This window comes from Sardina pilchardus, chromosome 24 (assembly GCF_963854185.1).
Source record: "Sardina pilchardus chromosome 24, fSarPil1.1, whole genome shotgun sequence".
Taxonomy (NCBI): Eukaryota; Metazoa; Chordata; class Actinopteri; order Clupeiformes; family Clupeidae; genus Sardina; species Sardina pilchardus.
This window is the reverse complement of record NC_085017.1, coordinates 8,699,366-8,722,223: the sequence shown is the minus strand read 5'-3', so window position 1 is coordinate 8,722,223 and position 22,858 is coordinate 8,699,366. Positions and strand designations below refer to the sequence as shown.

Sequence of the window (22,858 nt, the reverse complement as noted above, 5' to 3'; positions counted from 1 at the left end):
CACACACACACACACACACACACACAAAGCACACACACACAAACACTCACACACACACACAAAGCACACTCTTCCCACTTTTTCCAAACATCCAGGTCAGACTCTTACCGGTATTTTCAGTAATCAGAGGGCATTTCAGACCACTGTGTGCCTGGACAAAGATGGCTCTCTGGTTCTCTTTGTCTTTACACACACACACACACACACACACACACACACACACACACACACACACACACACACACACACGCCCAATGAAAATCTGGCAATGTGTTATCTTCAATCTGTGGTGGTGGTTGTATGGTTTTGTGCTGTGTTATGATGTGCTGTGCTGTGTTGCGTTGCGTGGTGTTGCGTTGTGTTGTACTGTGTTCTGTTGGGTTGCGTTACATTGTTATGAGTGTATGATTGGAGATTGAGTCACAGCTCGTTAAAGTGGAGGGACACACGACACACACTGACTTGGGTTCAGACTCACAGTTGGTATAAAATATGTAATCAGTATAATGGACTGTTAAAACTGTGTGGACATCAAGATGTGTGTGAAGGTGTGTGTGTGTGTGTGTGTGTGTGTGTGTGTGTGTGTGTGTGTGTGTGTGTGTGTGTGTGTGTGTGTGTGTGTGTGTGTGTGTGTGTGTGTGTGTGTGTGTGTGTGTGTGTGTGTGTGTGTGTGTGTGTGTGTGTGTGTGTGTGTGTGTGTGTGTGTGTGTGTGTGTGTGTGTACAGTATGTGCGTGTTGGGTCTCCCTCACCTTTGTGTGTACATGTCACTGTCTATGTGTGTGTGTACAGTATGTGTGTAGGTACCTGTCTATGTGTATGTGTGTGTAAATGTGTATGTGTGTGTGTGTGCATGCAGGTCTCTGTCTATGTGTGTGTGTGTGTGTGTGTGTGTGTCTGTGTCTCTGTCTTTACGTGTGTGTGCATTCATAATGGATGCGTCACCACCTCCATACCAGCAGTACAATGGTGCTCTCCTCTCGCCCTCTGTCCGCTGGGTCCCGCGGTCCGGCTCATTGGACAGGCGTAGGATGGAGATTTCCGGAAGTGGGAACGTGAGGGTGTCTGCGAAGCGGGGACACCCCTTATGTCATCCATGGTCACCACGCGATGTGGGAGGAATCTGTTGCCGGGGGCAACGCGGCTCCCCGCTGCAGTTGACATGCCAACGAACGACTCCCACGCATCGCTGTGCTCCCACGCCATGGAGACACACTGACACACTGACGCAGATATGCACACACACACACACACACACACATACTAGTACACAAATGCCAGTGGCAAGTCTCAAGTCTCACACACGCACCAATACGCTGACGTGTGTGTATAAACGTACAGTCATATTCTCTATTTGATAGAGATGTTTCATAGCAGATCTCTGGTGGCAAACACACACACCAACTCAGACTTCTACAGACACACTCACACCATCTCCCTAGTGTAAATGCACACACACACACTCACACCATCTCTCTAGTGTAAATGTACACACACACACACACACACACACACACACGTGTGCGCCGTTTGTGGAAGCATGTGTGGATGATGCACTGAGGGGGTTGAACTAAGCCAGACTCACCCAGCAGACAGGCAGAGACTCATCAGCACATTGGACCTCGGCCCACACACACACACACACACACACACACACACACACACACACACACACACACACACACACACGCGTGTGCCGTGTTTGTGTAAGCATGTGGCGATGATGCACTGAGGGGGTTGAACTAAGCCAGACTCACCCAGAAGACAGACAGAGACTCATCAACACATCGGACCTCAACCCCCCCCCCCCCCCCCCCCACACACACACACACACACACACACTACTATACACACTTACACACACACACACACACACACACACACACACACACACAACTTTCTTTCTGTGTGCAAGCATGTGTGGGTGATGGGCTCGTTAGACACCACACATCATGAGATGTGAGCCACGTGTGTGTCCCTCACTCACGAGTCTGGAGCCAATCATACATAGAGCGCATGTATACACACTCCCCCAAAAGCCAAACACATGCTCCCGTAACAACCAACTCTGATAGACCCAAACTTCTACACTGCAGTTCTCTCACTTCAAAATGCCCTTGTGTGTGGTGTGTAGATAACATATACACTGTATGCTTGAGAGTGTGTGAGTATGTTTTACTGTGTGGACATGACCGCTTCCTCCCATTCAGTTCTCTGCGCTTTCAGTTTAATGGAATGTATAATAATATATTGAGCAGGCCATTGGAGTGGAGAGTTCTCAATCGCTGTGACCTCAGCGCACGCCAAGGTCACGCTCTTACTCAACTCGCTCTTACTGAACACATTTCACTCACATTCTGACCCCCCCCCCCCACACACACACACACACACCACTCCACCCCCCACCATCACCCCATCTGAGTTTGTCCTCTCGCCAACCAGGAAGAGAGGCCTTCATCATTGCACACAGACTTGCAGAACTCAAACAAGGAAATTAAACGATGGGAAAGTGGAGCATACCCTCCCATTTTTGGGTTTCTCACATATTTTAATTTATTTTCCCGCTGTCTTCCTGTTTCAATATTTTCCTGTAACATTAGCCCTAACAGCAAACCTATAAGTCTCTGTAATGTTGTCCTGTTGCTACACCCTTCCCTTCCAGTGAAACAAATGCTTTCAAAGCACTGTTTTGCTTGCTTGAAGACGACAGGGGAGAACCTGTCCCAGTCCCACTCACTTTCAAAAAGCCTTCAATGCCCATGAGTAGTAGTAGTTATTGTTGTTGTAGTAGTAGTGGCAGTAGCAGTCATTTACAATGGATAATAGAGTAATTTGGGATTAAATGCCTTGCTCAAGGTCACAACGGTGGAAGCCGGGAATTGAACCAACAACTTTCAGGCTCCTGCTTGCTAGTCCGGCTCCTTAACTACTACACTACCACCACTCGTAGTAGTAATCATAGTAGTAGTTGTCGTCATAGTAGTAGTAGTAGCAGTAGTCATAGTAGTCGTGGTAGTAGTAGTAGTAGCAGTAGCAGTAGTAGCTTAGTAGTAGCAGTAGTAGTAGTATTAGCAGTAGTCATTGTAGTCATAGTCGTAGTAGTAGCAGCAGCAGTAGTAGTAGTCGTAGCGTAGTAGTAGTAGTAGTAGTGATAGTAGTAGTAGTCATAGCAGTAGTAGTAGTAGTAGTAGTAGTAGTGATAGTAGTAGTAGTCATAGCAGTAGTAGTAGTAGTAGCAGTAGTCGTAGTTGTAGTAGTTGTAGCAGTAGTCGTAGTAGTAGTAGTAGCAGCAGTAGTAGTTGTAGCAGTAGTAGTAGCAGTAGTAGTAGTAGTAGTAGTAGCAGCAGTAGTCATAGTAGCAGTAGTAGTTGTAGCAGTAGTCGTGGTAGTAGCCTAGTAGTAGTAGTATGTGAGTGAGAGAAAAGTCATGACCTGTCCTCAAGCCCTACACTCCATCTGTTGTGTCAGCTCACACACTCTTGGCTTTTTAAGAGCTGACACAACAGTGATTGACTGACAGTCCAGGTCACTCATAGCCCTGTACTTCATCTGACATCTCACCTCACACACTCTTGTACTGTAGCTACATGAGGGACACAAAGGGAGAGAACTTGTGTGTGTGACAGGCTACTGCTACTGCTTATGATAATGATGATGATGATGATTCAGATAATTGACCTACTGTTGCGATGACTCGAATGATAACAAACATTACAGAATAGTTAGACCTGGTCTGACTATTTCTTCATTTCTGATTGGACAAGAGTCATTTAGGGGGTCATTATGAGTGGGGATGTCCCAGTTTTACCTCTAGTAATCACTCTGCAAATTGTGTCAGAGAGCAGTGACTTCATGAGAACATAAAGAGAGATAGTAAAGTGAGATCGTCACCCAGTGTTGTGATGACTCGGTTAGCAATTAGCACAGCTTGATAACAAATGACAAATACACATACAGCATAACTTCAACTGTTTTAAAACTATAAAACTATAGCATTGCTCCTTAACATTGATCCTTAAATGGTCGCATTTATCATGTTACCAGGTTAACATGATATTTCTCTTTTTATTTTTTATCACCGCTTTGGCTTGGCTCACCAGAATCTCATCAGATGCTCAGCTCAACCTAAAATTGCGGCCTGCAATTGCCTGCCCTTAAACAGTGTTTGTGCAAAACCCTAATGCCAAGACTGTAAATGCACTGAATCAACACTGAGCTGAGAGCAGAGCAGAGCAGAGCAAAGTGAAGTGGAGAGCCGAGCTGAAATGGAAAAAGCGCTAGATTCTGAATGTAGAAATCTATAGAGCCGGACTGGCATGTTCCACTGCAGCTCTGATCAGCTCTGCAGCATTCCCTGTGATGAGGCCCAGACTTAAACAGAAGCCTCCAATCATGAACACAGTGACCCCCTCCACACACACACACACACACACACACACACACACACTGTTGACGCCCCACGCAGCTTAAGCATAATCCACCGTCTTACTTAACCTCGGGGGGCAAACAGAACCTCATATATAGCCCCTTCCCACCATAAACTGCCCCCCTGCCCCCTCCAACCTCACCCAGACTTATCACTTTCCCTCACGTGAGACAATTATAGGGGTCTGCTCATGCCAAACATGTGACCTAGCTGTAAGACATTTAACATTAACCTCTAACCTCATCGCCCCCACCCCCCACTATACACACACACACACACACACACACACACACACACACACACACACACACCGCCCCATCGATCAGCTCCCACTCTTACCTAGTGGTAAGAACCCAGGCCCATGTCTGGTGAGAAACCCAAGTACAGAGCCGGATGTGGAGCCCCCGTTTAAAGGGATTCCCAGACCCCTCGGGTTTACCAGGTCACTGGTTAAAGGCTCACTGTACACTCTCAAAGACCCTCAGGAGCCTTGGCCCTCCTGCTTTAAAGGATTAGATAGTTAAAGACAGGGGGGTCGCTTAACGACTAGTTCAGGAAACTCCATGTTTGATGACGGAGGCTCAAAAAAGGGATTAGAAGATAGAGATGTTTTAAAATCCTTTCAGCAAGCAATTAAAAAGGCATCGTAATACCTGTAAGAAGTTAAATGGAGTCACGTTTCTCTTTGCCCTCTGCCCTTATGTCATCACATGGAATTATACTTTACTGTATGTAGTGCCACGTGGTTCAAGAGCATGCCAGATATTTCTCTTTTAAAACTCATTATTGCTGACATTCAAAAACATGGCATCCCACTAATATCTATGGTGTCAAAACATGACACCCACCCATGGCATCCCACTAATATCTATGGTGTCAAAACATGACACCCACCCATGGCATCCCACCAGATCTATGGTGTCATCTGTGTGGCCTTGATTGGTGTGTAATAGAGAAAGATTGGTGTGTAATAGAGAAAGATCATCTCAGTACACTTTGATCCTCACAGTCAATACAGTCAAGATAATCAGATGTGTGTCGTTCAACTTTTTTTTTCTCATTTTATTACATTTCATCCTTATATTTGTTATGATAACATTTTATAGTATTATTAAAATTAAGCATATCAAAATTCTTGCGTTTTTCAGTTATGAGTTTTTGACTTTGTGCAACTTTTATTCTTGAAGTCACATCCAATGTGGGCTTCATCTCCCACACAGTGGAAGTACAGGTCAAATGCTTTCTGTGTGTGTGTGTGTGTGTGTGTGTGTGTGTGTGTGTGTGTGTGTGTGCGTGCATGCGTGCGTGCGTGCGTGCGTGCGTGCGTGCGTGCGTGCGTGCGGTGTGGTGTGTGTGTGTGTGTGTGTGTGTGTGTGTGTGTGTGTGTGTGTGTGTGTGTGTGTGTGTGTTTGTGTTTGTGTGTCAGGAACTGTCAACTCACTCTGAGTCTGTAGCACTGTGGCAGCCCTGCTTGGCTGAACTAGCTTTCACTCCTTTCACACACTTGCTCTTTCTTTCGTTCTCCTTTCATCTCAAAGTTCACCCCTTTCCTCCTGAACTCCTTAATAGAGGAAGGCGAGTGCAAGACAAATGGAAACAAAACAAAAGTTTGTAGCAGCAGCAGACTGCTGGTCCCTGAGCAAAGAGGCTACTGAAAGGCCACAGACTTCATCAGTCTCATTAACTTCCTATCACTATGCAGTGCTTATTTTGTCGTCGCTAGCTGTGTTTGTTGGCTAATCTTTTGTCCTGTCCCCACACACAATCGCAGCTTTGTAGCTTTTCTGTTTCCACTCCTCACAGCACGGAGTACTGGTTCCCACTGTTTTTTTAAGACCTGAGGAAACATCTCCATCTCCATCTTGAAAAACCTTCTGAAGACCAATCTCCTCTCCTCGCCTAACATCATTCGCAACCTGACCCACTTATCAACATCCCTGACTCTGAAAGGTCTTTCCATATCTTATGGAAGGTAGTGTTTATTATTACACAGTTGTCTCCTATTCGCGATGTACCTTGATTTTTATTTATTTTTTATGTTTGTCGCTTTAGAGGAAAAGGGTAAGCTAAATTAAATAATGACAATTTAAATGTAACCCGCGTTAGCTGCCTCTGCAGAAATAGGTTGAACTTTAACTGAAATGAAGTGTCAGCGTTCTTCTGGGTCACCTTTGAGTTCTCCAATTTGGACAAAACCCAGGTGCCAGTTTGGGTAGCCTAGCTCCCAGGTACTGGAGTAGCTTTGAGTAAGATCTGGCCTGAGTATGGCCCCAATCAGTTCTGATTCTGGATCAATTCCAGTTCTTGCTATATTCCAGTTCTTGTTCTTGTTAGTTCTTGTCTCAGTAGCTGAAACAGAATCTTGTTTGTTGTGGAGGCTATTTGGAAGAACAGACAGACTGAAGTTTTTTTTTTTCTGTTTTATTACAAAATTGTCATATTTACATAAAGACCTCAACACTATAAATACTATGTACAGAAATAATCTCTCTGGCAATATAAACAGTAGAATAAACATTGCCTTCACCTTCAAGGAGAAATAGTCAAAATAGTACATCAGTGTTTTTTAAAAAAAAAACAATCACAGAGATCATACTGTAAAAGCTTTAAATAAACAACAGATTTCTACAGAGATCCAAATCATATCGGATCAGTTCAGGTGAAATATTTCCAGCAGGTAAAACACATTCCACCCTGAACAGATAAAACCTTTGAGCAGAGCTGGGCCGGAACCTCGCCAGGCCTGGGCCACAGTTGTTTTCAGCTACAGCAGGTAAACTACAGCAGGCTCTAGGAAGCCAGAGCACAGGATGGCTTGGTCGCTCACTCGCCCATTCATGTGGCATGACATCACATCTCACAGATGCTAGGCATAGTCACGGAGCACGAGTGTGTCACCAGTTAAGTGATCTGTTTCAAGATGCATTAGGCTACACCAACAGCCCTACACTGAAAACGTCTGGAATGTAAACCCATACAAATGGCTTACATCACCACTTCAATGAACATAAACATAGGCTAACTGAAGCTGTGCATCCATATAAGAAAGACTCGTTTGAGTGCTAATGCCCAAAACAGACCGTCAGGGACAACACAACTCGGATCCTTGAGGTGGGAAGCAAGCTGAGGGTCTCCATGAGACAATGGTCATTTCCACTTGCATAGGTAGCAGGTTTAGGAGCACCTTCATTGGCTGTGGTCACGTGCCTGGCCCTTCTGACAGCATTGCCTCCCTGCACAGCTTCATAACTTCATTAGTAGATCCCACTGGGCGCAGCTATTCCCTCCCCCTCTTTGTTTACATTCAAGGCGACTGTACCAGTGATCTTACTGTAGGCTACTCAAGTCAGGGGGACTTGTATAATAACACTAGATAACTTGCTCCTGATTTTTTAAAACATTCAGATAGTCTGTTTGTAATTAGGATCCAAGACCATGTTGCTACATCATATCTGTCCCAGTGTCCTTGGTAGGCAACGCTTTAGACGTCGACCCTGGGTTAGTGCTATCGCCATAAGCTGCTCGGTCAGGTCTTATAGCAGTCCTCCAAAGGTTGATGGACTTCCAACAAGACAGCGCCAACAGACAGTCTCACTCCGTTCTCTTGCGCCCAAACACCGCCGACATGCTTCGCACTATGCCTCTGAAGCCGGCGGCGCCTTTCTTCAAGGCTCTCGCCTCACGGATCAGTTCAATCAGTTCGTGAAACACCAACAGCACCCCGTGATAGGTTTCCGCCGCGGAGATCTCAAAGAATCCGCAGTCTGCAGAGAGAGCCAGTAGGCGCCCTTCCTCGCTGGAAACCGTTCGACGGTGTTGGAGGTCCCGCTTGTTGCCCACGATGATGATGGGCACTGCCGCGGACAGTTTATTTTTGGCCTGCCGGATACGCTGCACCTGTTGCCGCACCACGTTGAAGCTCGCCCGGTCGCAGATGCTGTACACCAGGATGAAGCCGTCTGCCCACTGGAGCTGCCTTTCACTTATCTGTCCGGCTTCATCACCATTCTAAAAAAAAGACGCGGTATTGTCAGTCAAAACTTGTTTGCTTTTCGTCTAACAACAGGCAATGTTGAATCTATTAAGATGTGTTTGTGTTAAGCCAGCTCAAGGAAAGACGATGCGTGCTTACCTGGGAATACGATGAGTCCCAGATGTTGAAACAAATATCCCGTCCATCAATTTTATCGCTGTGGCTGTATATCGAATCTGTGCATGGGAAAACAGCTATGGGTCAGTTCACTTGCATTCTCAAAACAGAGCCAAACAGTCAAAATCAGCAACAGTGATGAGCAGAGTAGCCTAGGATAGCCGACAGTGCAGCTTGTAGGATATGGAAACAACAACTCACCTATGTCACCATATTCTCCAATGAACCTCCGTGTGAGGAATCTCACTGTGAGTGCTGAAGAGAGAAAACAAAAATTATTTCATTAATTCGATTTAATCATCGTTAGATCATGGGTTTGTTTATGTAGACTAAACAATTGTCATAGGCTACAGCCTGCGTTTTCTTCAGACAAATGTCAATTAGTAAGATGACAAAAAGAATGAAAATGCTTACCAGACTTCCCAACGTTGTCTGCTCCCAATAACAAAATGTTTGCTTCGACCCTTTGCTGACTTCCATCCATTGTCTTTTTGCTATTGGGCGTTCGCTGATTCACCTGAACAACCATTGGAAAACTGGACGGGTGCTCTTGCTCTCAACAATCAGACGTTATAGTCAAGACGTCCGAGGCGCCGAAGATATATACTGGAGTGGGAGGGCCCCATCGTCGATGGACAGTCACAGGAGCCAATGAAAGTGCCGAGCGCCTCGCAAACATTGTTAAATGGAATTCGGAGACAGCTAGGGGACCGACATGCCTCACATATTTCTGGGCATAGGCGACTAGATGAGTAACCTGATTGTGTTTTATTTTGACAAGGGGGTATTTTTTTTTTTTACCTTCATCGAGGATTATTCAAACAGCTGCACAATAGCCTAGTTTAATTATCATCTACAACGACAGGGGCAAACGTGTCTCTTTTTTCACATTAGATTGTCAAAAATGAGCAAAATTGCTACTCCACACAAAAGTCCATTAAGACTATAGGCCATCCAATAAATCTCTGTTCACAGTTACATTTCTCAATTATGAATTGTTAAGCCTAACTGACAAAAGCTCACGTTTATTCTTGCTGAACAGTTGTTGTATACACATAGAGCAATCATTGACAAAAATAAAATCATTCCAGTTCTACCAGGTCCAGGAGCGCATAATTCTTTTGAGCCGACTCAAATAATCCCTAGCAATCGTCAACCCGCACAAAAGAGTTGTTAATGTCAAGCAATGAGGTGCTATTATCATGTACGTACCTTGACACCTCATTAACGCAGGGGCTCATCGCTGGGCCATCGCCTAAGTCCAACATGCCCAAACATCCCCATGTGCCAAACGTCGACAGAAAAATAAGCTTTATTACTAGCGCCCTCTGGAGGTCTGAAAAGTTCTGTTTACGCATTGGCACCAAGACATATATTTTGACTAGTCAAATACCAAATCTTAATGAAATGTTATCCTATTTAAACGTATCCATATTCATTTGTTTTAAGAGAGTCAACTGTAAACATTAATTTCTCATGAGAGCAATGAAACGCTGTAGTGGGCTGCATGCACATTCGGATGGACGCATTTTATTTGACAATGTTTAAGTTCGCTCGGAGTGTTTGTCATCCTTTCATAATTGCATTGAGATCGATGGAGGAAGTCCATATGAAGTGAGTTAAGAATGCCGCTTTTGAACCTCACAAGTCTCAAATGTAGAAAAAAAGACGTGTCGTTAATTTGTTCAGGCTATTATGAACGACACTGATATGAGGAATACACGCCCGTATGCTTGTTTACATGCACACACGTTTTTGATGGGAGGCAATTCAACTTCGCTGGTTAGAAATGTCCTTTGTTGACAACATCTGCATGTCAATGTTCCTTGTTGCTAGCATCTGCATGTCCTACATAGCATTTAAGAGGGAACTTTTTTTACTGTGAGGAAATCCAATTCAAAACCATGTTGGCTGATCTAAGAAACCATTATAAGGCACTTCCAAGCTCTTACAGAGATGGTCCCTCCATTTACTTTTCCTCGTGGTGTTATGGTCAGAAAGTCACATTCAAAAGAATGAATGACAGTGCAGCTGATGCACACTGAACAGGGTGAAATCAAAGTGTCAATGTCTGCAAAGCAGCCAAACACACCAAACTGGATAAGGCGAAGGGGACCCTATGTCCAGTCAATCAAAAATGTTCAGAGATGGTAGCCAGACAGTCTTGGGCTTCAGAGAACTTGCCCTCGCCCTCATACTAGCGCATAAAGGCACGCCTGGCGTACATCAGTTCCAACACGGGCCCCTGGTGGGCCCAAGTAGGGTGCTGGTGGTGTGGCTTACCGTAATTTACCGACTATGAGCCGCGGCTTATACATTGATTTTACAGAATGTCTTCAGCTATGAGGTTAATACAAGGGGCAGTTAATATGGTGTTAATATGGTTTTGTTTCTTTGAACTTGCATAAAACACTGTCCTGCAGCTATTACAGTAGGCACGCACACGGCTCTTGGCAAGGTCTCCACCAAGCACCATGGTAGGGGGCTGGTAGTTAATGGCCAGTTGAGATTTAGATAACATAAATAACGTTAACTGCTTATGTTCCCTTTACTCTATAATAGGAATGTTTCCATTATTTTCCTACTGGATTGTCTTGAAATGGTGTTTAGTTTTGGCAACACTGTATCCTAATGGTCATGCTAATAAAGCAGCTTTGAATTTGAGTCCGAGAGAGAGAGATAGCATCACTCACAACTGTTTTTATCATTAGTTAATCCAAAGTGTCCATCTCCAAGAGTCAATGACTGGCAATGTGAATGATGTGTGTCTAACAGAGGAACTCGTAAAACCACTCAGAAATGAGCCGAAGAACAGAGGGCTTTTTGCAAAACACACCTTTTTATTCACCCTCAGTGTACACACCCGGTATAAACTATATACATAAAATACAAGAATAGAAAACATACTTTTAAGAAAAATGCACACTAGAACACTGGCCATTACAAACACAAACGCTGGCCACTCCATATCACTGCACACATCTCATGCAGTAGTCTTTAGTGTGTGTAAGGCACCTTAGCAGTCCATGTGTGTGTGTGAGGTTATCCTTGTGCTTGTGTATATGAATGCATAAGCGCACAGATTGGCTAGCTCAGTAGTGTAGTAAAAGTGTGTGTGTGTGTGTGTGTGTGTGTGTGTGTGTGTGTGTGTGTGTGTGTGTTGTGGGCATGGAAGATGCTTACGTGTGTGGCTGAAGCCTCATCACCTCAGCCCTTGTGTGGGTTCGGCCGTTGGTCTTCTCCAGGAGGATGAACCGCTGCACGCCTGACGATGGCCACTCACTAGTCCTGGGCGCAGCAGACTGCGTCATTTGAGTCATTTGCGAGTGTGGCTGTGTCCGTATTTGCATCGGTGTCTGTGACTCCGTTTGCACCTGTGGCTGTGACCGTGTCAGTGCCTGCGTTTGTAACTGCGTCCGCATCTGCGACAGCCTCTCTGACTGCTTCTGTGCCTGTGTCTGCCTTCGCATCTGCGACTGCGTTGGCGGCCGCTCTTTCTCCTTCCTCCCAGCTTTCCGCTTCCCGGCATTTCCCGGCCTTCCCGCTTTCGCTCCGCCTCGCTCCGCTCTCCTCTCCGTCCTCCTCTCCCTCCCTTCGTCAGGCGGCGCCTTCCTCTCCCTCTCGCCGTCCCGCTGCGCCTTCCTCTCCTTCCCCCGCTCGGGCGCCCTCTCGGGCTGCTTGCGAGGCCGGCCCCGGGGCCGCTGGCGGTGGGGGTTGCGCAGGAGGGACGGGTGGAGGCTGAGGCCGAACACACGCTGCAGCCGCCGGGAGAAGATCATCTGCAGCGACTTCACCTGCTTCTCACACTCCGCCTTCCACTGAGAGGGAAGAGAGAGAGAGAGAGAGAGAGGGAAGAGAGAGAGAGAGAGAGAGAGAGAGAGAGAGAGAGAGAGAGAGAGAGGGAAGAGAGAGAGAGAGAGAGAGAGGGAAGAGAGAGAGAGAGAGAGAGAGAGAGAGAGGGAAGAGAGAGGCAGAGAAAAAGAGAGAGATAGATGAGATGAGAGAGAGAGAGAGAGGGAGAGAGAGAGAAAGAGAAAGCGATATAGAGAAGATGAGAGGAAGATACATGGGTACTGATCAGAGTTCTTGAACGCTTGAACGCACACACGCTTTTGTGTGCGTGTGTGCGTATGCGTATGCAATGGACACTTGAATATTTGTGTGTGTTGAACAGTTGTGTGTTTGTGTGTGCATGTAATTATGTAATGAACACCTGTGTGTGTGTGTGTGTGTGTGTGTGTGTGTGTGTGTAAAATTATGCTAACCTTTGCCCTCTTGAGCAGGAAGTCCAGCAGGAGCCAGATGTCGGACACAAACTCCGAAGGGGTGCGGTACGGAGGCGCTAGTTTCTGTAGCAACCGGCCGCGGATGAGCATGATGCTCACGGCCGACTCCTGGAGACACATACAGAGTCAGACACTCAATGTGTTGCTGCGCCATGTCAGTCCTGTTGCCAGCTTAGCTTTCCATTTGAGATCAAACCACTCCCTGGTTACCTCCGCCAAGGAGGTTATCTTTTCATCAGGGTTTGTTTGTCTGTTTGTAAGCAAGATAACTCAAAAAAGTATGAATGGATTTCGATCCAGGAGGTGCTCTTCTAGTGCTTTTCTAGTTTGTTCATATATCTGCTTAAAGTAGACTACGTTCATTCTGATATACACTACTCAGAAAAAGCATATCTCGCTGTCGGGAAAAAAAAAAAAAAAAAAACGATTTATTGAAACAAAGGCCAACAAATTTCCCCCGAAAGCCAAATGTCCCTGACTTTTTGTGAGTAGTGTTACCCAAATACCTTTTAACATTAGATGACAGGTGTTCAAAAATGTAAAAAAAATTAGAATATCGTGGAAATGTCCATAGCCCTGCCAAACTGCCGGTGTTCAGACTTAACTGACAAGAGCTATTCTCAGTTCAACATTTCTGTACTATACATTTTAATATTTTGAAATTCCATGAGCTGTTTCTTGGACAGCTGCACTAAACACACTCTCAGGATGGCTGACAAGATTGCTCTGGACCCCTCACACGTGTTACATCAGGAGTATGAGCTCCTCCCATCTGGAAGACGTTTTAGAATGCCTAGCTGCCGGAGAAACAAATACAAAAACTCTTTTCTCCCTCATTCTATATCACTGCTCAACCATAGAAGAATAAAATAGGCCAGACCCCAGAGACATTAATGGATTAATTGATTGGACTGTAAATCGCCCTGGCTGTCTAAGGACTCTCTAATTGTATGTTTGTATGTGCTGTTTTTCAATGTGTGCTGTTTTTTAATGGCTTCTTGTATGGATTGTGGAAAGGTGAAATGCAAGACAAATTTCTGTGCAAACAGACATTAAAGTTTTATCTTATCTTATCTTATAAACAAAACAAAAAAACGTTTTTAAAAATGTCACTTTATGTGTGCATAATGCACCTGTAACGTTGACCTGAGATTGTGTAATACAGAGAAAAATGCTGACCTAGTTTTAGTTTGTGTAGTCCGCTCAATCTGTTCCATTACGTGAACACTCAATTCAAACTTTTACACAACCATTGATGTAATCACTGAGAAAAATAAATCCTTTGCATAAACTCAATTTAAGCTAATTAGTCAATTATTGTGTGTGTGAGTGTGAATAATCATATGTGTGGGTGTGTGTGTGTGTGTGTGTGTGTGGGCTAATTAGTCAAATCACCGACTCTGCCTGGTTTCTCCACATGCCTGATTATGAGTGGCACTCCACCAGACTGAATATTTGGTCTTAATATTCTCCTTGACACAGATGCATCATTCAAAGTCTTCTATAACACGTTACACAAGTACAAAGAATATAGTTGTTAATAGTCACCAGTGGTGGACAGTAACGAAGTACATGTAATTCGTTACAGTACTTAAGTAGCATATTGATGTATCTGTACTTTACTTAAGTATTTATATTTGGTGAGACTTTGTACTTTGACTTTACTACATTTTTAAGTGAAAATTCGTACTTTTACTCCGTTATATTTATGAAAACCCTCTCGTTCCATTTTTTGCCAAAATGGTTAACATTACTGCAAACTAACACTCTTCTTAGAGAACGTTTACATTTACAATGTCAATATCAATGTTACATAGAGATGAAAGCCTACTCTTTGAAATCTCTATTGCAGCAAATCTAATTTACGCGTTTGTTACTCATAACGTTACTCATAACATAATTGGGAACGTGTGAGCATGCATGAAAGGGAGAGAGTGCATTGATAACTGATATATCCGCTTTATAAAGGGCAGCCGGCAAGTCTTAAAGTGACAGTGTACCATTTATAAATTAATCAAACAGCATCATAGTTCTTAACAAATGTATTTTCTACAACAAAATTACGTTGTCATTATTATCATAATGGGGGGGGGGGGCTAAGGACACCAATTCTCTTTATGATTGAAGAATGTATCGTAAATAAATAAATGTTCTTCCTAAATGCTAGGGGGAAGGAAGTATTTGAGCCCCTATGTAACCCTATGGGAATTTAACACAGGGGCAGGTAGATTTTTATTTTTAAAGGACAGCTATTTCATGGATCCAGGATATATGCATCCTGATAAATTCCCTTTTCCCATTCCCTTGGTCGTTGGAATTAAAATAGCCCCACATCATCATACCCTTCACCACAGCTAGAGATTGGCATGGTGCTTTTTCCAGTATAGGCCTGCATTGAGCTCAATGAGCATCAAACAGGCAGGCTAATAGGCCTACTGGAAAAACTACCATGGCAATCTGTTTGTTTGCAGTTTGATTTTTACTCATTTTTTGAATTAAGGCATTAAGATCAATTGTCAAATGATGATTTTATATTTCTTTTTTTAGGCAACTACAGCATGGTATCAAATACATGTTCTCCCCACTGTAGATAGCTTCTAAGCAAATAGAGAAATGTAAGAAACTATTTGAAGAGTGGCATTAGTAGTTCACCTTATATACCGGTAAGCTGATTTAGCAGGAGCTTTGATGTGGAAGTGATAAATTATAATTACAACTAGAAATGCAATTCCAAGGAATTACCAGTGCATGAAAATGCCAAAAAATAAATGTACAATATAATTTGTAGTTAACACAAATAATATAAAAAAAGAGAGATGGGGTAAAACTGAGCGAATGAGGATTGACCACTGATCTATAAATAGGTAATTGAGATTGTTAGGTGTTGCTAAGACATATATGGTTGCTAGGTTGACGTGGTTTAATAAATGTTGATAGGCAGATAGTTTAATAGACATAGTTTAAGGGCTGTGTAGAGGTAGACAGTTTAATGGATGTTGATAAGACAGATAGTTTAATGAATGTTGATAGACAAATAGTTTAATGGATGTATAGGTAGATTAATGGATGTTGATAGGAGGACAGTTTAATGAAGGAATACATAGTTGGAAGTAAATGGATGGAGAGAAAGTGGAAATGGAAAGTTGAATTGAATGGAAAATGGTCTTTGTTAACATTACTAGGGTGATTGCGATGATTTCTATATTGTTGCAAGGGTAATTGAGATAGCTGTTAGGTTTATCATAGGGTATTCATAGTGGTTACTCTGCTATGTAGGTTGCTAAATTAGGTGGAGGTTCCTAGGTGGTAATTGAATCAGACATGAGTGTTGATAAACAGAAGGACAATTTCCAAACTGATCATATATAGATAACACACCAGCATGGAGCTCTTGAACAGTCCAAAGGCAAACTAGGCTTAGTTTATTTTATAACCTACTGTAACATCGATATTATGTTGTGATATGAAGTCATGCATTTATGGTTAAACCATGAATGGTTGTTTTTTTTTGCTACAATAAACTCTGCAATTTAGGATGAGAGCACGAGGGATCACAGCAAGAGATAATTTGAGTAGACAATATGCGTGGATAAATGTACTTTTTTAGAAATGGTGAAATCTTCACAGGTCATTATTGTACTGTCTATCATGCAGGCTCACATTGCCTACGTTAAACATCATAATTGTATTGCATTATCGTGACTGTAGAAGAGCTATAAAAATCACAGTTAGGCGACGCCGACGTTATTGGCTGAATGATTAGGTCTATATTTTTCAAATTGATAAAATATTCAACGGTCATTTCGGCAGGCTGTGTAGCCGAATTACATTGATATCATATTGTGATATCCTCTTTATTCCCAGCTAGCAATTACACGCGGGCCGCTTCCGTAAAACCTCCGGCGCTATCGGCTGAGTTGCGGCATCGGCGCCCTGCTAGAAATTAGGAGCGGGCCGCTTCCGTAAAACCTGCGGCGCTGTCGGCTGAGACGCGTCCTCGGCTGAGTAGTGGCAACCACAATTGGGCCGGGTCATTTTGCCACCTGCAGGCCGCTACTCGACAGCTGTTAACTGGGCGCTCGGCTCAGACCCTTTTTACCAGTATGAAGCCGATTTCAACGGCTACTGCAGCAATCGTCAAGCACACAGTCAGCTCAAGTCATCACTGGAGTGTGCATAACTTTGGATGAGAGAAGACGCCTGACTTCTGCTGATTCTGCGAAATACGGTGAACTTGAGGTAAGTCTTGTTTAACATTCCCTATAAAGCATCAACAATTGAGTTCCCTTAACATTTTACATAAACTACTACATTCGTGTTATTACTAATGAAATGTTGACCCACTTTGTCCGCTAAGTTCCTTCGTCCTATCCCTCCAGATGAAACGAAAAGAAAGAATTCAGAAATGTAATTCAATTAACAATCAGACAACAACCGAAAATTCTTAATCATGACGGATTAAAGTATAGGCTATAAAGGTGGGGATCAATAAGGTGTAACGATAGCTGTTTAGCTCAAAGGTAAACATTGGCTAAGGGGCTAAAACTAGCTGGGGTGTTAGCTCATATTTTTTGCAGCTTGGATGCAATATATGGGTTATTTACGAGCTCAGTCTTCGACTTGTGGAAGAAAATAAATTGGAACAAAATCCTACTACTGACTTATTTCATTTTTATTCTGAAAACTGGTGTCTCGTGTCTCTTTCTCATACTTTTGTACTGGTCCAGTAGGCTAGCATATTACGGTTACAGAGACGTGCTACACTGAATCAACTACTAGCTAACATGCTGCCGTCTTTTTTTTCTCAGATGCAGTCCGCCGGAATTCCCTGACTAAAGACTCCACAGAAAAGCTCTTCAGCACCAGGTGGATATAGCTGACCTCCGACAGAGATGGTGAAGCCAGAGCAAACCGGTAGACATCGTAGATACGTTTCAAACTCAAATGCAGTGGACTAGTTAAATGTTTCAAAGTATTTGAACTGTTGGTTTGACATGAATGCTGTGATATAGTCCAATAAAAATGCTTTAAACTTGAAAACTGTCTATGATTTATATGCAGATTAGGCATATATCTTGTAGAACTGCTTAGCAATTCTAGTATTAACTTGACACGAATGGAAATCAATAAAACCCAGACAATGAACTGGACGGGGGGCTTTACATCGGGGTTCCGCAATAGGGCCTCATTACAGCCGAGCGCTCGGAGAGCAATCGGACCTAGATTCATGCCGAGGATTGGCCGAGTGTTTTTCGCCTTAATCGGGCCGCGTTACAGCCGAGCGCTCGCAGAGCAATCGGTCCTAGATTCATGCCGAGGATTGGCCGAGGGTTTTCGTTTTAATCGGGCCGCGTTCGGCCCGCACAATTTTTGCTGCCTGGGTTGTGTGTGATGTGTAGGCCTACGTGAGTTCCTGAAATAGTTGTGTCCATGGCTCTGGTTGTGTCCCTTTAAGGGGAACTTAGGGGTGGAGTTTTAGGTAGGCCTACGTGTGTGTTTGCGTGTGTTTGTTTGAGCAGGTCGGAGTCGGAGTCGGAGAGCGAAGGAGATGGACACAGAGGTCTGTTATGCTCTGTTAAAAGCGTGAGTTGTGGCTAAGACAGCAACTCGGTTATGATATAAGCTACTTGGTTGATAAATAAAGCACGGGAAATTTCCCTCAAGTGTGACAAAGTGTCTGGAGTATTACAATATTCATCCTGGCTGTAGCCTAACTTTAGATGAAGCAGGCTATGAGTTTCACAATAGGCTATTAACGGTGGTAAACATTTAAATGGTATGCCTAATCGCCTGCCAAAAGACGGGGATCAACACCGGGAGTTGACATTGATTCAGTGAAGTTAGCTTTATTTACAGCTTAACTATCTAGGTCTCTCGTGGTCTGCGTTATTTTAATTCACGTAGCCTAGGCTAGCAATTGTGCCTGGCTTGATAACGGCTATTTGTTTTAGTCGGAAATCGTTTGGTTTGTTATGTTAACCGCACTTTGTGCATACATGCCAGATGTGCTGCCAGATGTGGACTTATAATGGCAGAAGCAAGCTCGGACCAGTCCAAGTTGTTTGTTGCCTATATAGCCTGCTAGTTAGCGAGACAGTCTAGTGCTTCAGATTATATCCAGTGGTTTATCTAGCCCAAGTATGTTCAGGTGGCATACACAACAATCCGTTTGAATGTTTTTATGTTGACAACAAGTCATGTTCTACAGAAACACGATAGTAGTTCATTTCAGTGGGCTAGCGATTTAGTTGCTATGTGTTTTCAATAGGTTATAATGGGTCAACAAGCTAACAAGCTATCTCTACCGTTAGAGAGCTTACGTTAACCTACAATGATCTGTGTGTCCTGAACACATTTATGTCGCATATAAACAATAAACCGTATAAAAAATAAACCATTAAAGGTGGTCAAGAAACCTTAATTCACATTTAATATTTCCAGTTACAAGCCCCAAGGTCGCCGCCATTGTTTTCTGATTTTTTTTGTTACTCCCGCCTCTGTGTACAACGCAGGCTTCTGATTTGCTCTGAGTGGTTCACATTTGCATAAATATTCTATGATGTCATGTCTTGTCTATGGGGAAATTTTAATAGTTTTTATTTAATAGTTCAAAAAGTATAAAAGTTACAAAGTTGAAAAGTCATACCAACCCGATCCATTAGAAGACCTACGTTACAGAGTTTGAATGAAGTTTCTAAGTTAAACGGTTGAAGAGAAATTGCTTGCAGAAAAAGTGGTAAGCGGAATAATAATAACTAGAAATGCAATTCCAAGGAATTACCAGTGCATGAAAATGCAAAAATAGATAGATAATGTAGATATGGTTACTTAGGTGTAGCTAGGGTAAACATGGTGGTTGCATAGTTTACAGAGAGTTGATAGTGTGAAGGTAGACAGTTTAAAGATGAAACGTTCCAGTTCTAACTTAACTAATGATTTCTATTCATGTTAAAATGTTGATTAGCTAACTTAGCTCATGATTTCTAGCAGTTACGCTAAAAATGCTTATCATGCTAGCAATGCTAACTTTACCAACAATGCTAACCAGGTTGATTAGCAAACTTAACCGATGATTTCTAGCAGTAATGTTAAAAATGCTAAGTATGTGTAGCAGGATGAACTGGTGTAGTGGCCACGTTTCATCCGAGCCGCTGGCTGCTTTGTGAGTGGCCCAGATCTGGCTACCAAGAGCCAATCAGCACAACAGCGGCTCTCTTTAAATTCTCTCCATGTTGATTACGTCCTATGCCCTACGTCCCTGTCGATTGCCATCGCCACAGAGTCCCCCTTCCCCGTGCTGCATCGGCCGCCCGCCGGCTGGATGCACGTCCAGTGCAGTTCCTGGGGATTGCTACTTAGGGGGGGCGGCTGGCAATAGGCTACATGAACTCTGCTGCTTTGCCTATACGTCCGTCTTGACAACTCATGTGTTCAGCCAAACATCACTGGTCTCCGTCTCACGGCTAACGCGGCTTGCAGCTAGCTGGTCGCACGCTAGTGCATTGGACTGTGTGTGATCTCCCATTATGTGCTGGACGAACTGAGCCCACCTTCGTAGCCTACTTGTCCTCCCTGTGTCACGTCGCTTATGCGAAGATTGTGTCGTTGTGTTTTGTACGTTCCGTGTGTTTCTTTGTTTCTGACACGCTTGACTGGAGGCCTTTTTCCCAGTGCTGTTGATCGCCAACGTGTTGACATCTTGTGTTGTGATATGTCTTTCTGTTTGCACTGACCTTTGCTAATATGTTTTGTCTGCTCAAGGGGAGGCTGTGAAGCTGCTGATCCTTAGTATGCCCGTTTGTTGTGTCTTGTTTGATTTACTTTGTTACACTTTTGTGAGTGTGCTGTCTGTAACTATTGTCCGTCTTTCCCCTCCCCCCTCTATGTTGCTATTAGCCGAAAGTGGGAGCAGTCTCCGTGGTGCTGGGTTCTGTGTGCCGTGACTTTCTCACTGAGTGTATCCTTGCCTGTGAATGTGTGTGTAACTAAGCACGTGTGATTGGGGTGCCTACTTCGTGTCCTCGTACCTTAGCCACTGCCCTCCCATCGGTAAGCCTCAGCACAGTCTTAGCGTTTTATGTGTTTGTGAATAAGTGTGTGTGTTTAATAAATTATTTTGTTTTTATGGAACCATGTCTCTGTCAGTCATATCGAACCTTAGTGCCTTAAATTAAGGATACAGAGTTGAATTATATCTTTGGGTGCAAGTCCCATCGTGGCGTAGTCTGCAACCTACAAATTCCACAATGCCACATTTGACGTACAGTCGGCAGGATTGACCCTTACCAGAGACATGTGTTCCATTTTTTTGTTTTTTTGGGGGGGTTTTGCTGTTTTGTAGTCTGTGTTCTGTTTTATGTGTATTACGTTGATCAAAATTTGTGGTGTAAATGTTTATTTTTGTTATGTGTTGTGTTCAAAGGCAAAGCAGCAGCAGTTCTCTGAGGGACGGGCAACCAGTGGTGGGGATAGGTAATGCAGTCATGGGTCGCCATGAGGGCGATGGTCATTAGCAGTGCCTGGTGTTTCCTTCCTGTTCCCTCCCCATGTTTGCACAGCGTGTGGCTCACTGCAGCGCTGTAGCCAGGGTAGCTCCCCACCTACGCCTTTGGGTCATGGGTCGCCATGAGAGCGACAGCCATTAGCGGGGCCTGGTGTTGTTGCCTCCCTGGTGCCCCCTCTCCTCCTTTCCTCCTCCCCATTTTGTACAGCGTGTGGCTCACTGCAGCGCTGTAGCCAGGGTAGCTCCCCACCTACGCCTTTGGGTCATGGGTCGCCATGAGGGCGACAGCCATTAGCGGGGCCTGGTGTTGTTGCCTTCCTGGTGCCCCCTCTCCTCCTTTCCTCCTCCCCATTTTGTACAGCGTGTGGCTCACTGCAGCGTTGTAGCCAGGGTAGCTCCCCACCTACGCCTTTGGGTCATGGGTCGCCATGAGAGTGACAGCCATTAGCGGGGCCTGGTGTTGTTGCCTTCCTGGTGCCCCCTCTCCTCCTTTCACCCTCCCTATTTTGTACAGCGTGTGGCTCACTGCAGCGTTGTAGCCAGGGTAGCTCCCCACCTACGCCTTTGGGTCATGGGTCGTCATGAGGGCGACAGCCATTAGCGGGGCCTGGTGCTGTTGCCTTCCTGGTGCCCCCCCCTCCCCCTTCTCCTTCTCCTTCTCCAAGGTGTACAGCATGCACCTCCTTTTAGGTTAATCGTCGGGGCGACGATTCAAAAGCCTCGGGTAGATTGTAGCAGGATGAACTGGTGTAGTGGCCACGTTTCATCCGAGCCGCTGGCTGCTTTGTGAGTGGCCCAGATCTGGCTACCAAGAGCCAATCAGCACAACAGCGGCTCTCTTTAAATTCTCTCCATGTTGATTACGTCCTATGCCCTACGTCCCTGTCGATTGCCATCGCCACAGAGTCCCCCTTCCCCGTGCTGCATCGGCCGCCCGCCGGCTGGATGCACGTCCAGTGCAGTTCCTGGGGATTGCTACTTAGGGGGGGCGGCTGGCAATAGGCTACATGAACTCTGCTGCTTTGCCTATACGTCCGTCTTGACAACTCATGTGTTCAGCCAAACATCACTGGTCTCCGTCTCACGGCTAACGCGGCTTGCAGCTAGCTGGTCGCACGCTAGTGCATTGGACTGTGTGTGATCTCCCATTATGTGCTGGACGAACTGAGCCCACCTTCGTAGCCTACTTGTCCTCCCTGTGTCACGTCGCTTATGCGAAGATTGTGTCGTTGTGTTTTGTACGTTCCGTGTGTTTCTTTGTTTCTGACACGCTTGACTGGAGGCCTTTTTCCCAGTGCTGTTGATCGCCAACGTGTTGACATCTTGTGTTGTGATATGTCTTTCTGTTTGCACTGACCTTTGCTAATATGTTTTGTCTGCTCAAGGGGAGGCTGTGAAGCTGCTGATCCTTAGTATGCCCGTTTGTTGTGTCTTGTTTGATTTACTTTGTTACACTTTTGTGAGTGTGCTGTCTGTAACTATTGTCCGTCTTTC

General features: G+C 44.5%; 2 protein-coding genes across 2 annotated transcripts in view; both read right to left on the bottom strand.

Moving 5' to 3' along the window:
• Window positions 1-6,996: 6,996 nt before the first annotated feature.
• Window positions 6,997-9,134, bottom strand: zgc:64022 (Ras-related and estrogen-regulated growth inhibitor-like protein). Its single transcript, XM_062530292.1, has 4 exons — window positions 8,990-9,134; window positions 8,777-8,830; window positions 8,558-8,634; window positions 6,997-8,433 (listed from the first exon to the last, which is right to left on the bottom strand). Exons 1-4 carry the CDS (start codon window positions 9,102-9,104, stop codon window positions 8,017-8,019), a joined length of 663 nt encoding a protein of 220 aa, XP_062386276.1. The 5' UTR covers window positions 9,105-9,134; the 3' UTR covers window positions 6,997-8,016.
• Window positions 9,135-11,414: 2,280 nt separating this feature from the next.
• LOC134073245 (uncharacterized) overlaps window positions 11,415-22,858 on the bottom strand; it is a 55,284-nt gene continuing 43,840 nt past the window's right edge. Inside the window, exons 19-20 of the mRNA XM_062530290.1 lie at window positions 12,841-12,969; window positions 11,415-12,393 (exon numbers count right to left, since the gene is read on the bottom strand). Of these exons, the coding sequence (XP_062386274.1) occupies window positions 11,755-12,393; window positions 12,841-12,969 (768 nt within the window). The 3' untranslated portion in view covers window positions 11,415-11,754. The remainder of the gene's footprint in view (window positions 12,394-12,840; window positions 12,970-22,858) is intronic.

Excerpts from the sequence above, each read along its gene's own strand:
- zgc:64022 (XM_062530292.1), bottom strand. The coding sequence starts at position 9,104 with ATGGTTGTTCAGGTGAATCAGCGAACGCCCAATAGCAAAAAGACAATG. Across the intron at positions 8,831-8,989 it reads AGACAACGTTGGGAAGTCTG|CACTCACAGTGAGATTCCTC; the intron begins GTAAGCATTTTC and ends TTCTCTCTTCAG. Across the intron at positions 8,635-8,776 it reads TGGAGAATATGGTGACATAG|ATTCGATATACAGCCACAGC; the intron begins GTGAGTTGTTGT and ends TCCCATGCACAG.